Source organism: Apus apus, chromosome 14 (genome assembly GCF_020740795.1).
Source record: "Apus apus isolate bApuApu2 chromosome 14, bApuApu2.pri.cur, whole genome shotgun sequence".
In the NCBI taxonomy this organism is placed as follows: domain Eukaryota; kingdom Metazoa; phylum Chordata; class Aves; order Apodiformes; family Apodidae; genus Apus; species Apus apus.
Window position 1 is genome coordinate 4,123,732 of NC_067295.1, and position 15,629 is coordinate 4,139,360.

General features: G+C 44.2%; 1 protein-coding gene across 2 annotated transcripts in view; it reads right to left on the bottom strand.

Annotated features, from left to right (window-relative positions):
- Nucleotides 1-15,629, bottom strand: part of SDK1 (sidekick cell adhesion molecule 1) — a 393,582-nt gene that overhangs the window by 17,876 nt on the left and 360,077 nt on the right. For both annotated transcript variants that reach the window (XM_051632376.1, XM_051632375.1), the window contains 5 exons: nt 13,658-13,844; nt 12,883-13,020; nt 9,642-9,803; nt 8,321-8,446; nt 191-355 (listed from right to left, as the gene is read on the bottom strand). In XM_051632376.1, coding sequence (XP_051488336.1) covers nt 191-355; nt 8,321-8,446; nt 9,642-9,803; nt 12,883-13,020; nt 13,658-13,844 — 778 coding nt within the window. The remainder of the gene's footprint in view (nt 1-190; nt 356-8,320; nt 8,447-9,641; nt 9,804-12,882; nt 13,021-13,657; nt 13,845-15,629) is intronic.

Below are 15,629 nucleotides of genomic sequence, written 5' to 3' on the forward strand. Positions count from 1 at the left end.
CTTTAGAGTAAAACACACTGTAATAAAAAGCCTTGATTCACCACTATATTGCTCTGGTTTTATCCTAAACCAAGTGAAAAGAAGCTGCCCTTGATTATTTGTTGCAACTGGATTGTGTTTTCCCCCTCTCCCCCTCCAAGCCCCAAGAAATTCCTTTGGAAAAAAAGATATTTGAAAAATCCATGATTACCTGATACTGCCACAGAGGGAACACTTGGTTCTCCATAGCCAAATTCGTTGACAGCCACCACCCGAAATTCATAGGTCACACCCTGTTTGAGTTTGTCCAGGCCAACTGTGTAGGAGGTAGCACTGCGAGGGATGTCCTTCACAAACATATCCCACAGGCCTTCATCTAGGAAAGGAGCAAGGAGAGGAATGGCATGAGCTGTACAACTTGGCACTTTCTTCTGCTAGTTGAAAGTAAATGGTCATTAATTGTGTGTTTCGACCACAGGCAGTGGCCACACTTATCTGAGGGCTGCCGAGTGACACACACAGAGTCAGGATGCCCTGCAAGGCCCCATCTGCAAAGGCATTTATTCATGATGGGAGTCTTACAATAGCCCAGATGGAGGAGGTCTCCTCTAAGACCTGCAGCAGCACCCACAGGGAACTAAGCTGGCTAGAGCACTTGCCAGCCATCTGGGTCCCTCCTGATCAGGTAAGGTCACTGCATCAGCATGTCTGGTATTTGACAGAGCAAATCAGCCCAGAGAAACCTGCTTCATTAACGAGTCTTAATTGCACAGGCTGCTCTTTCCATTGCAAACCTGACTTCATTAGCCAAGTGCCTAGGCTGGGCTTTGCAAACTCATGTAAGATTTGGGTCTTGGTGGAGAGTACTGTGGCCTTGCATGAACTGGTGCCCAGTAGACTGGTGTCACTGGAGTGCCACTTGCTTCACAGTATCAATAGTGATGTGTCCTCCACATGTGCTGGCCTGCAGCCTGGCACAGCCTGCAGAGCCAGGCAGCCCACACTGCTCCTCTGAGCTTTAAGCAGGAATAAGTTTTTGTTTGTATTTAAACCTCACAAAGCCATTAGAAACACAGAGCCATTCAAATGGGAGGGTTTCAGTAGGGTAATCTCAGTTCTCAACAGTCATGCTGGCATTGATCCTGATGCACATCCTGACCAGGCACTGTTCTGGTCCCTGATCCATTCCTGTAATCTTACATTCACTTGACTACAATGGAAAGAACTTTCAACAAGATGGATGCTGTTACCAGTAAGAACAAACCCAACTATAATTAAAAATGTCAGTCAATGATTTTGAGTGCAGGAATCAAACATTCATCTAAAAGGTCTGATTTCCAGTAACAATTGGTGCCCTGCACTTTTCCTGACAAAATGGAGTTACTGTCTACGCGTGGGGCCAAACTTTCAGCCAGTCTGAGCTAGTGTAGCTCTTATAGATCTGACCTCACAAGTATCCCATTGGGCTTTTACTTTTAGTTATCAAAGCTGTTTGAACAATGTCTATTTTTCTCTGCATGGCCCATAGCAATGGAAATATGATGATAACCTCCACATAGGTACGACTCCAGCACAGGAGCTGCCTTTCTTTGAAAGAAAGTCCTCTGCACTGTGAGATTTGAACAGCAGCAGGACTTCTGTAGCTTCAGGTGTTATCAAGGTAACAATAAAGCAGGAGGCAGCTGCTCTACCCTCAGTGACTTGTTCCACTGCTGCAGTGTAAGACAGGAATCTGTTCCCATTTGCTTTGCGTTTACCTGAGTGTAAACTAATTGGAGTCACTGCAGTGATTCCAGGATTGTGCTGGTGTAACAGAGCAAAGTTTGGCCCTCAGCCTACTTCTGTGCCACAGGGAATAGCAGCTAAGATGGATTGATTAACACTGCAGGTGCATTTCCATGTGAATGTTTTACCTTTGGCATCAGTAAATATTGGCTCAGTAATTTGTACCATGCTGCACGTCTAGCAGCACACACAATGACTAACAACCCCCAAACCACATCTTTTCTGATCATGAGGATTGGCAGTCTCAGTGGAAGCAAAAAGCAGGCTGAAATGTTATTGTTCCAGCTACATTTGAGAAATACCAAAGAACAATAAAAACAGGTAATTTTTCTGTCATGCTTAAAATTCAGACCATAGATTATTCACCAGCATGATCAGAGTATAATGAAGTTATCATAATGTACCATTGTTATGTATTAGTTGGATATTACCATGGCTATAAAACAAGAGATAAAATATTGACTTCCTTTTTACAGGGCAATAGAAGGCAAGATTATTTCTACCGTGTAAACTTGCAATGTAATAAAGAGGAAGCTTGGGATTTAGTTTCTCTGAAGAGGGTGGAGTGAGGGATGCATTTTCAAAGTTATATCGTTGCAACCACTGACACTAGGAAGATGCATCTCAGACTATAAAATATTGCCATAATTGCTAGAATTGCCTGAGCTTTCATAAACACATTTGTAAACAGCAATAAGAGAATTTGAGCCCATTGTGAATTGTCTGAAAAGCAATTTGTTTGCATTGAAAGCCACTTAAATGAGGGAAGAAAAGGCAACAATAAAGATGAATGTTCATCGCTCGTTGCAACACACCCAACTGTTCACACACACACTTTCTCACTCAATTTTTCAAGCCTATCGGGGTGCACAGTGCAAAATATCCATCAGACCAAAGATCTGTAAGTTTAACCACTCTGTAAAGCTTGCAGAAAGTTGTGAAAACTACCCTTGAGAAGTCAACTTTGCATTTTTGTGCCTCTGTGGTGAGGAACATGTGGGGCAGCAAAGGGCTTTCTGTCTCTCAGGGAGTCAGAGATGCTGGTGGTCATATCTTCTCTGGCCCACCCCTCCTTTCATTCACTGAAAGAATCTTTGCCCAAACTTTCTGGCCAAGTGGAGCTTGGCCAAGATGGGACCCATCTTGGGACCATCACCCACGTGATCCTTGGGATCCCAGAGAGGTGCTGATGAACCTAGGGTGGTCAGAAGTCTGCAAGGTGGCAGCGTGGAAAGAGAGACATCCTTTCATCTGATCCACTGCTGAACCCAAGCCAACACCTATGCATAGGATAGTCTGTGACTTCCCAAGCCCTGGCCAACAAGTGTCATTGTTTTTCATTCCAGAGCCTCAAGTAATGTATCTTCTCTCCATCTGGAATATTCAGGGCCCTCTTTGTAGACAACAACTGCAATCAGATACATCCAAACTGAAAAAGCATTTTATTTCATAGTGAACTTTAAGATTAAATATTGAACACACACTTGTGAATTCATTCACTGCATCTCTTCCCCCTTCCCTCCAAACTAGGTTTGCTCTAAACATTAGAAGTTCAGCTGAAAGAGAATTCATTAGAAGGTCACCTGCGATAGCAGAGATTGGCCTTTAAGTTCAGTAGAAAATCATTAGTACACTGTACACAGTATTTTCCACTCAGTTTAGGAAGGAAAGATGCATGTGCCGTGGCTGGGATATCAACTGGGTATTAACTCATAGAAACCACTGAGAAAAGCAAAGTTTGCAACACTAAACTGCTGCAAAGAGGTGCCAGGCTCAGCCAGCCCCAGTCGATGTGCAGGGAGGGGCAGCCCAGCTGGCAGAGGGGACCCACTAGCACTGTTGACATACATCCCTTTCCTCATTTCAGATTGCTTTTCCCTGGGCAAAAAGGCCAAAATATGTGATGGAAAAAGGAGAGCTCCTCAAAAAATCAAATTTTTCTTTGCTTCTTGTTTCTACCAGTTCTCCACCAGGCCCTGCACCAGCCTTATTTCCTGCTGACATGAGATTCAATCTTGCAGCTTCGACTGCTCCAACCAAATTGAGAGTGAGACACGTGCATGGGGAGATGATGTGAATGATAGGGGAAGGTGAAACCATCTGTCCTGACCTGGGTGATGAGGAGCAGTACAACAGGCTGCAGCCATGCCCAGCACCCACAGGCCAGCTGGCCTTCCCTGGCAACTAACTGGGGTCTCCATGCTGGATTAAACTGTCAGTCTGTAACACAGACCATTAACAAACAGCTGCCGTGCTGCTGCTGGGGAGAAGGAAAGCTGTCAGTTATTCACGACTTCAACACCAGCCTTCCTCTCTTGGGGTAAGAGGAGAGCTGTGCCATAAGGCTTCCTCCTCGTTAGGTGTTAGGAGGTTTATGAGGGGAGAAGCAGCTGAAAGGTAAGGACTGGCTGAATGCAGGTAGTGTTCCTCCTACAGAGGGAAAAATTAAAATGTAGATGTATTTGTCAGAGGCAAAGGGCTGGATTACCATGCAAACCAGTGAAAGGAGAAGAATGGAAGTGAAGGCTGACAAACTGTCAAGTCCCGACATGTCGTTCATGAGCAGGGGCCGACCAAAGGCCCCGTGGCAGATGCCAGCAATGCAGCTGCACCCTTCACTTTGGATTTACTGGCTTCTGCTGGTTTGTGCCCATGTTTGACACTGCACTCCCTCATTTGTTTAAAAATAAAGAGGAAAGGAAGAAAACAGAAAGCATTACTCAAGATACCAGAGAGGAAACTAAAGCGAGATCTGCCCTTGGGGTGTGGGAAGCAAAAAACCAAAGCATTTCTGGGAAGGGCAATCTCCAAGTAGACAGGTTCTTCCCCAAAATGTCTGCCACATTTGTGGACCTGAACATCTGGGAGAGCACAAGAAGACCATTTCCTGACTTGTCTGTGTCCTAAGCTCATGAGTTTCGTTAATCTGAGGTTTACTGGCCTGCTCACACCAGCCAGGATGCTAGAAATAATATGACTGGAAGCACGTTAAGATGCAGTTCCCTCCCACCTGGCTTAAGTCACTCCCTGCTTAGGAAAAGCAAAGTCCAAAGTGCATGATGGAGAGAGGAGACAGAAGTGGAAATCTCTATCAGCTTGTCCTATCAGGCTTTTCCTGAGGTGGCACAAGCCACCCAGCAGGCTGACTGACACCTTCACAACTGCCCTGCAGCTGGAGATGGCGGCAGCACCGCGAAGGTCTCACACTGGCAGTTACACATCCATGTGTGCTCCTGGCAGCATGGACCCCTGGGCCCTATGCAGGGACATCTCCTTTGAAGAGAGGGAAGAACTCAGAAGGCAAGTCTCTGTGAGACTGCTTGGTACTTTACAGGGCAAGTGCCCACCATTAAAGCACAGTACAGAGAGAGAAGCCATGGCTGTGGCATGGGATTGGGTAAAGAGGGACAAATCCAGCTTCTCTGCTCCTTCCAACTGCACTGGGAACCTTAACTTTGTTGTGCCATTTCTGTCTTTTCCTCTGTATGTAAAAACTAAGGACATGATCTAATACCCATTCCTTCACCAGCCTGGTGGATGTCAAGGGAGTGCTTTACCATGGCAGTGACAGAGGCTGCTTAATTGCATTCTTGTAATGCACAAGGAGCTAAACTGGAATCCGTTTCTCCAGGGACAGAGAAGTTGAAGGAAAAGAAAAACACTTCTGTTTCCATAATGTCTGCCTGTAGCACAGATCACTCTGGAAAAAATATTGGTTTGCCTGCTCCATCCCCGTGACTGAGCATATTCAAAATGCAGAGGAGGTTGTCAGCCTGGTCACCTTCCATAAATTCCAGAGAGAAACAAGGAGATCAAATGAACAAGCTCAGCTGCCTGCTGCCACCATTGCTAAAGCCAGCAGGGCAGCTGGAGCCCTGGGAGACACAGCAGGGCACCGAGCAATTCAAAGGGAAGTGACAAAAGGGGGCAGGGATTGCCATTTCTGACAGAAAGCCACCCTCCTACTCTGATGGAAAAGTCTTGGCAGGGAGGTACAGCAGGGAAAATGAGATGCTACAGCATTTAACTTTTGGGGTAATGAGGCCTATAATAGATGACACTTGAGATGTGAAACACTAAGGTAGTGGTATTGCATTTAAATGTTGGCAACAAGCTAAAGCTTTTAATCTGTCTGTTCAGTGCCTCTGTTTTGATCTCAGAAGGATGAATATCTTTTCCTTCCCTGATTTTATGTGAAGGGCACAAGTCAACTGCTCTCCTCTTGGACTACAACTGCTTAAAAACAAAGGTTGCTCCAATCCATGCTCTACTACCCATATAAATCAAACTGCAGAAGCAAATTCTTAGACTGATATTAAAACAGAAGCTGCTCTGAATGACCAGCCCTGACAAGAGGAATTAGTCACCTGCTTTTGTTAAGCTCATAATTCAGATTTCAAACTCCTCTGTGCAGACATGAGGAAGAAGAAAGGCACAGAAAGGAAGCTGATGCCTGGGTGAAGTAGGCAAACCTTCCAATTTGTCTGTCTCCTCTCCTGGATCACATTTCACGCTTCCTACAGCTGCAACCAGAATGAAGGATGAGAATCCAGCATACAAATGCCTATTTCATTTGCTACAGCAGCATGAATAGGATTAAAATAATCTGAAGAGGAATTAAATGCCTCAACAGTCAGGTTGGAAGAACAGGAGAATAAGACCTCTTCTGTGTGTTTCCAGGATGAGCAGTGGGGCCAGCAGGAGTGACCCAGGGTTAATACAGCTCAGCCTTGCCTTGGGGGGAGTATTTTCTTCCTACTCAAAAGGAGTGGGCCACAAATCCTACAACCTTAGTCATGAACTGTAGAACATTCACCTCCAACAGTGAATCTTACATCCTTAGTCATGAACTGTAAAATGTTCACATCCAACAGCGAGACAAGCCAAGGAACATCAGATGAGTTTGCAATGTCACCACTCACACAAGCTGTATCTCCAGCTTGCAAAGGAGCAGCACATGGGCTGCAGGTTTCCCTCTGCAGTCCTTGTACTCAGAAACCCCTGTCTGGGGAAACATAAGCTGGTAAGCAAACTTCAGTGAACAGCTTCAGCTTAACTTGCTATCTAAACAATGCTGTTCAAAGAAGAAAGGGTATTTTTTCACCTGTGCTTAAGTAAGGGCAGAAATCAGGAAGCTGATGTAGGGGAAATAGAAGCACAGCAGTGGCACACCTCTAATTAAAAATAAATCCTGATTGCTGTGGGAAATTCTAGTGCTTTGAGAAAGCACATGTTTTCCTTGACTTTGTTTTGAAAACAGTTGTCAAGTTAAATGATAGAAATAAGGAAGAAATGTTAGGGTCACAGCAGAGCCTCACTACAGAGCAAATTCTATCAGATGCAAGTATGGAAATTTATAACTGCTGTGATGACCACAAATGCAGGCAATAATTTTGTTACTGGTCTGGTTAAAAGTAATTGAAATTGGTTTTAAATGCAATCTCACATTCAAGGCACAAACAAGAAACAGTTAGGATCCTTTATATAATCAAACAGATAACCCTTCAATAGATAATCAAGCAATGTGCAAGCAACTGGAAGTAAAAAAGGAAAGAACAAGCAGCCAATGTGGATATGTCAAGTATAAATCATGTCTAATTTCCTTCTGTGACTGGGTAGCAGACCTTGTCAATAGAGGAGAAAGAGCAGACATCATCTATCCTGACTTCAGCAAAGCTTCTGACATGGTGACATTCAAACAGGGCCTATGTGAAAGAAGGAGCTGGTGGATGCATCACTGGCTGGAAAACTGTGCCCTGCAAATGGTTATCAACAGTCACTGTCAGAGCAGAGGGGAATTATCAAATGAGATTACACAGGGGCCTGGCAGGATTCCCTGATTTTTCTTAATGACTTGGTTACCAGAAAGTGTGCACTTATTGAATTTGCAAGGGATACCAAGCTGGGAGAGGTTGCAAATGGGCTGGAGAACTACTTTTAGAATGACCTTGTCCAACTGGGGAAATATTCTGGAAAAAGCATAAAGCAGCTTCAGTGAGATGCAAATCCCAGAGGGACAGGGGCTGTGGGAAAGCACCAAGAAAAACTGTGGAGATGGGGGGATTCCTTCTCCCTATTCCTGCAGAACAAGTGGGGAAAGTGATCTGTATGTTGGGCTAAGGTCTGGACCCTGTTATTAATAGTAAAATAGTAATTAGCTGCTGTGCTCTGCTGCAGAGCAGGACAGATTTCTATCCGTCATCCTCAAAATACAGCTTGTAAGGCACTCATTGGCCCCTGCACATGAAAGATGCTCTGAGCATTTAAGTGAGTTTTAATTATTAACTATATTAGCTCATCAGTTGGATGATTTACCAGTGATGTAGCACAGTGAAAGCCAGAGCATTCAGGGTAATTTTCTGTGACTCTTCCTAAACAGAAGAAAATCTGCTAAACCACGTAATAAACCAGCAATGGTTTAATGCTGGCTGGTGATGGCATGCTCTCCCCATTACCTTACTGGGATGACAAAACCATCCTCCACTGGAGGATGGTTTTCAGGACTGAAGGGAGGGAACTCATGACATCCAGCTCTGTGTTTCCCACAGCTTCTTACCTGAGGGTCGTGCCTCTATAATGTAGCCCGTTGTGGGTTTTTCTCCTGAATCTCCCTCAGTCCATTGTAGTGTCAGCCCAGAAGCAGATTTTGTCACCAGAATTTCCTGAGGGGAGCCAGGAGACCCTGAAGGATGAGAGGAGAATAGTAATGGTTGGTGGTATCACAGACAGACTGCAGTATTCTTCATTTCCTCTACTGATGTGGGCAAAAAAATTATCTACAAGTATTAGTTAACATGTAGGCAACATTAACCAGCTCAGTGGGCTGCGGACCTATTTTTTTTTACTAGTTCTAGTACCAGCAGCTGTGTGTCAATGGCTGGTTTTACAGGTACCCGTGTTAAGAAGGGAAAAAACACTCTCACTTTAATGATTAACATATCTGCAGTGTTTGCAATTTGCCACTGCTATTTCTGGCTTCAGAGGTGAAATCAGCCTCCCAGGTTCAGGGAGAGGTTTGCAGGGACAGCCACCTGCCCATCGCCTTGGAAAGAAGCCATGGCCACATTAGAGAGGTTTCCTGCTTTATACTGTCTGTGGTGGAGCATGAGAGTTAATCTGGGGGTCCACAGCACTGCCCAGGATAAAGTGCAGGGTACTGTGATAAATTGGAAGGCTGCTGGCACCCAGGGTGGAATTGTCAGATATGGCTCTGATGGAGAGAGCAAATATTTTCCTGAGCTGGAAAAGAAGCAAAAATCAGAACTGTGAACATTGTGCTGATGTCCTGTGCTTTACTGGACAGCCCTATATCATTGGAGCCTTATTAGATTCTCTATTGATCTTTGATCAAACTCAAGACCCATCTCTTTTGGTACAGATATTGAACCAAGTGGGGAATGCTGACATTCAGCCTGCTGCTCCTCTTGCTACATCAGGAAATTCACAGACCTCTCCCTGCTGCATAAGCCAAAGCGCCAGGAGAGAGTAATTGTAAATTCTTTCTGGTTTTACATCCAGGAACCTCTGCTGGTTTCAGCAGAGTTATTCCAGTTCTGACTCCACTGCAGAGCAGTACAGTCAGAATTATGCACCGTGCTGTCAGGCTGCAGCTTTGAAATCCCTGGCTAGCCCATTTGTGTTATGATTTATTCACACAGTTTGGTTTATTCACATCAAACTTCTAGATTTCAGGAAAAAAGGAAACAGGCTTTTCATGGGCATTTGTGAAACCCACTGACTCATGCCCTGAGCTCCTACAACGCAACTTCTCCTCGGCTTGGAAATTCATGCTAAGCCCCAAGTGCACTATTCCCTGCTGTTGGGCCATGTTTGTAGACCTGATCTGGCTTGGTACATGCTTTTATGGCTCCACGTACCTTCTGCTGGCCCAGCTGTGACATTGGCTTGCAGTTCAGGTCCATAGGCAATGGTTCGAGCTTGCACTCTGAACAAATAGGTGATGCCCTTGGTGAGATCTCGGACCTTCAACCAGCGTTGCCAGTTCCCTTTAATGTCCACAGTCACCACCTTACTCACCCCTGGAACAGCCACACAGATTAAAAAAAAAACAAAACACAACAAAACACACACACAAAAACAACATATAAGAGAAGGTTGCAATAAAAAAAAATAAAAAAGAAATCAAGTGGAGCTTATTACATCTAGATGGTAAGGAAAATTATCTAGCAGTCTGCTAAGAAAGTATTCCTTACAATTAGCAGGAGTTTAAGTAGTGATAATAGCCAATTTTCAGCACGGATAAGTATAATTAGAGTTTAAGCTTGATAAGTGGGTACTGACAAGAAAAAAACCTTACAACACAACTGGGAAATTACCAAGAGACTCCACGCAACTTCACTAATTATTCTGGGAAGAAAGGAGGAGGTAAACGAAAAGGACTGTGTGTTGCAGGTTGCTTCCTAAGCAAGTGTTTCTCCCCTGCCTCTTTGCCAAGTAACCTGCAACGTTTCCTGGAGGAGGAAACAAGGGCCAGGTTCTTCCCTTTCATCTAGGCCTGTCATTTCCACCATTACCAGAATGAAGGATGTAGATCTCACAAGTAACTTGTGGGTTTAAATGCCACTGCAACAGGGGATGCAATCAAAGCAGTTTTAAGCTTGGACAAGGCTGAAGGAATGACTTGTGTTTCACTTTTCTCGTTCTCTGGGAATTTTTCTTACATGGATTAATTAAAATCGGTGCTGTTTCCTTCATGAAGGTTCATAGCTAGTTTCATGTTTAGGTTCTCAATGCTGCAAAAAGGGCAGAGCAGCAATGAATGCTTTGAAAACAAACAAAAAATGAATGTGGTTTTCACTGAAATTTTATGGAAGTAAGTTAATAGCAAGAATTTGATTTATAAAACATTTTACAGAGCAGAAAGTTCAAATTTACTGAATCCTTTTAGCATTTTTCTGGTTCTGTAGATGTAAATAACACATTTCAAACCAAGAAGATGGGATGTGGGAGAATATTTTTCCCACTAGAGAAGGCTGCTTGCTAGTTTATCTTTACAGAAAAATGCAGAAGGAAGATGTTTTTCAAACCAGATGCTTATTTTATGCAAATCAAGATAATGTTTTCAGTTTTTATCAGATAGACAAAAAATAATATCCAAGTGATTTCTGTTTGAAATTTTCTCCCAGATAGTTTATAACTCAAGGAATCTTTCTGTCATTAATGAGGAAGCAGTAAAAGTGCTCCCTCCTTCCCTAGGTGTACAATTTCATTGCTCTGAGACAAATTAGGAAGCATTTGTCATTTTGAAGTTAAAAGAAGGAACTCTTAAAATAGACTCCAGGGCCATTTTGTTGTCTATTACTGTGTAAAACATAACAGTGTGGAGCTTAAACAATAAAAGGTCCACCAGAGAAGACCTGCTAAAGAGCAGGGTGCTCTTAGAAAGTCTTGCAAAATGCAGAGGTGGCTTTTGAGTGGGAAGGCAGGAGGTGTCACACCCCTGAGGATGCTCAGCTCAAAATGACAAATGGGTGTAAAGACAAAAAATACAGGAAAAAAGCTCCAGGAGGTCTGGTCCATCCACTGAAGTTCTGGCAAGGAGGAATATGAGACTTGGGGCTGGACGGACCCTCCATGATCACAGGGTCTGCATTCAGCACTGTTACGTTCTCCACCTTCAAGTGAGTTTGGCTTTACCTTGTTCTTTAAATAAATGTGTGTGGCTTTTCTGTCAGAGAAAAATGGTGGCATCAAGGGAGGGATTACTTGTCATGGTGGGAGAAAAGATACTTTGCTGAAAGAAAAAGGTTGGCACAAGAACAAATGGCTAGAAACTGAAAAATAGATTTAGGCAAAAATTTAGAATCTGAGGAAAAACCCTTCACAACCTCCCTGCTCACATCAGAAAGCTACAGGGAAAGGAGGGACAAGAGTCAGAGACAGCACAGGCAGAGGTGAGGAAGAGAAGAAAAGAAAACAATGATTCTGAGAATGTTAAGTCAAATACATGCAGATAAAACATGATCTGACACTTTCATATTTTCAGAGAAAAAAAATGTATTCTTAAACACTGTGTAGGAATGAATAAGAGGCAGGAAATGCCCAAACAGCCCGAGTCTCTTGCATACCCTCTGCACATTTCTTGGTCAGAATTAGAAATGCTTTCTGCTTTAGCTCTTTGTGCCCAGACCTGCCAGCCATAAAGGCTGGAAGTGCTTTTATTCTTCTGTCTGCGTTCCTGCATATAACTTTCTCAGTGCTTGAGACATGGATATTCAGATAATATAGATCTTTATTCCTTACAGAAGAAGAAAATACAAGTGATGGGTATCCTTATTTCTTCGGAAAACAGTTTCAAATGGATTGGCAATGGCTGAAATTACTCTTTCTGCTGTCACACTGCCAAAGTTGGACATCCTATTGGACTACTGGCGATCTACCAGGGATATAAAAATATTAACAAGACTATCCACAGACTTTGTAATCTTTTCTAATTCACCTTTACGTTTGTTTTCACAGACATTGCCAAATCCTTCGCTTTTGCTTTTCTGGCAAATTAATGAAATATTTGTGGCCACCACAATGTTATGGTTGAGCTTAAACCTAGTGCTGGGTGCAGAAGTGCCGCTCGAAAATTCCATGTAAACAGACACAGCTGAATCTCTAGCCCAGCTCTCCTCCCCTGTCAAAAGCAGCAGTGCTACCAGTGATGACTAGCACATTTGATGCCTGGGCAATCCTGGCGATAACAGAAGTGACACATGATGTGATAAGCAAAACAAATGTGTCTGATGACTATTCTGGGATGGAGCCTACTCTGCAATTTCAAAGTGCAACATGGGGAAACGAGCAGGCACTCTCAAACTGAGTTTCCTCTTCACCCATACCAGGTAATGATGGCAGTGAAATGACTTTTCAAATCACAGATAATACAGTTTGTACAAGAAAATGAGGGAGGACAGACAAAAGCTATATTGCACAACATTACGTTTTGCTGAACAGTTTTGGCAAGAGGGGAATTGTTTTACTTACCCTCTGCCACCTGGCTTCTCTTGGAAGACGGCAGAGAGCAAGTAGGAAATTGGGCAGAGATAAAAGATACTTCAGTGCTTTTCTGTCATTTCCCCATGAATATGTATGATTGGAGGTCGTTCTTACCCTGGACAGGAGCCAAAGGCTCATAGACTACTCGATAACCCTGCAGGACTCCATTTGCTGCTGTCGGTTCTCCCCAAGACACATTGAGCGTAGTGCAAGTGATTTCAGAGAATGCCAAGAAGCTGGGAGCACTGGGTGCTAAAAGGATTACAAATAGATTGAATTGCAGTAGGAACAGTCAATCTGATATACATATATATTATAAAACATTGGTTTATTTACCCAGCCTGAATCTGAAGGAAACAAGCTGAGAATGGGATTTGTCAATTGTATCCAAATGTCCTGTAATAAATTCAAAATGCAGCCTGGCCTAAGAAAAACAGCTGCTCAGCTGCATAGCTGAACCTCAAAAGCAAACAAGGAGGTAGGACACAGAAGGAAAAGACCCTCAGAAGGGCATTAAGGGGCTTACAGCCCAGGTGCTCACCTCCTTGCAGCCACCACCAAGGGCATCACCTTCACCCTGTGCTGGAGTGCTCCCACCATGGCCAGATTTTCAGGTATGACAGACCTACAGTTTCCTTCTGACCACCTCTTGAAGGTTTCACTCCCACCAGCCCATTCTCATTTCCTCCATATCCTTCCCTTTCCCACATGCTCCACTCATTCAATCCCATTTTTCCCCCTCCAAGACCATGAGGACATCATGACCCACCCGAAAGCTAAAGGCAAAGTGTGGATGTGGATGCAGTCCCCTCCTGCATCCCCCCATTTCCCTCAGCTACACTCTGGCCATCACCAGGTCTGTGCTTTGAGCCAAGAACCTGTCCCATACCCGCCTGGTGGGTCCTGCCCTGCGCGGGGCTGCTCCTGGGGCCGTCCCCAGCCGCGTTGAAGGCAGAGATGCAGACCATGTACCCCGTGTGGCTGGTCAGGTTTTTCAGCCGGACGGTTGTCTCCGGGAGGAAAAGAACCTTCACTTTCTCCGTGTCATTTTGGGTGTCGCTCTCCCAGTAATAAATCTGTTGAGACAATGAGATGCTTTAGTATATCTTACGTCTAGTTAACGTCTGGGTATTGCAGCTATAAAAGATCAGGAAGATGGTGCAGTCTTACGGACTCCTCTCTGAAATGGTTTTCTAATGCTTTTCACCATGTGCCCAATCTTTTCTCTTCCTTTGGCAAATTCCCCTGAGTCCAGTGACTGTGTAGCTAAGTACATCACTCAAAAACAGAGCACAAGCTGAAGAATATGGCCTAATGACATGAGATATGAGCTGCCAGAGTTCAGTGATAAGAGGTCAGTTTTTAAATTCTCCTTGAAATGCTAGCTGCCTGTCAGCACTGGCATCCTGGTATGATGTTCCAGAATCACAGAATCTTAGGGGTTGGAAGGGGCCTTGAAAGATCATCCAGTCCACACCCCCTGCCAGAGCAGGATCACCCAGAGCACATCACACAGGAATGTGTCCAGGCATGTTTGGAATGTCTCCAGAGAAGGAGACTCCACAGCCTCTCTGGGCAGCCTGTCCCGGTGCTCTGTCACTCTCACAGTAAAGGAGTTTTTTCTGATGTTTATGTGGAACCTCCTATGTTCCAGTTTGCACCCATTACTCCTTGTCCTATCACTAGAGATCACTGAAAAAAGCCTGGCTCCATCCTCCAGACACTCCCCCTTAACATATTTGTAAACATTGATGAGGTTGCCCCTCAGTCTCCTCTTCTCCAAGCTAAAGAGACCCAGCTCCCTCAGCCTTTCCTCATCAGGAAGATATTCCACTCCCTGAATCATCTTTGTGGTTCTGCCCTGGACTCTTTCAAGCAGTTCCCTGTCCTTCTTGAACTGAGGGGCCCAGAACTGGACACAATATTCCAGATGTGGCCTCACCAGGGCAGAATAGAGGGGGAGGAGAACCTCCCTTGGCCTACTAATTCACCTCCAGATGCACGCAATGGTTTCACCATTTGTGTTCACAGGATAGCCAAGCAAATACCTTCCTGAAGAGGGTAATAAAGACTTTTTCTAAAGTTCCTTAAGGTACTTTTTCCCCCTTCTTCCTTTACATAATTTTTACCCTGATTCCATAAAATTAGGCTTTGGAGAATTCATTTCCAGGAGGAAAAGTTGTGCCAGCCCTACTTATTGGACAGCCTGGCAACGAGAGTGTTGCAGCAGGCCAAAGCAAGCCAGAAAGTTGAGAGAACGAGCCAAGGCAAGACTCCACCTTGGCTCTACAAGCTAAGCTGTTAGAGGCATCTATATGCATACAAAAAGAAAAGAACATGAATTGATATATAAGGATGTTTGTTACTGCCAAGAAAGGATGCCAGATTATTCACATTGGCTTGGCTTTTCTTTGCTTATGGACCTAAATTCGTGGAGAAATGGAGAGCCAGACACTGAACCCAAGCCAAGCTCCAGTGTTTGTAGACTTGCCCATTTCCACTCTCTGAGGGTCCATTCTCATGCTGGAGAAGCTAAACATCATGCCTCTGCAACATGCTCATCCCCTCTGAAGCAAATGCAGTTAATACTGTGTTTTGATTTTGTTAGAGTTAAGCAAATGAAATAATTCTTCTGAAACCTGACCTGGCTCAGTCTTCTAGCTTGGAGAAAGTTCTGCTTTTCCTAATAGCTTGCAACATTTGATGGATAGAAAGCTCAGTTCATTTTCTAGAATACATTTCTTGCCCCTAGCTCTTGTGTGTCTGTTGCTTTTTGGAGCAGATATATTGCCTGTGTAAGGGGAGCTGCCTCCTTATCTGCATACCCAGTTTCCCCATGCTGCTCTTCTCCACACAACACA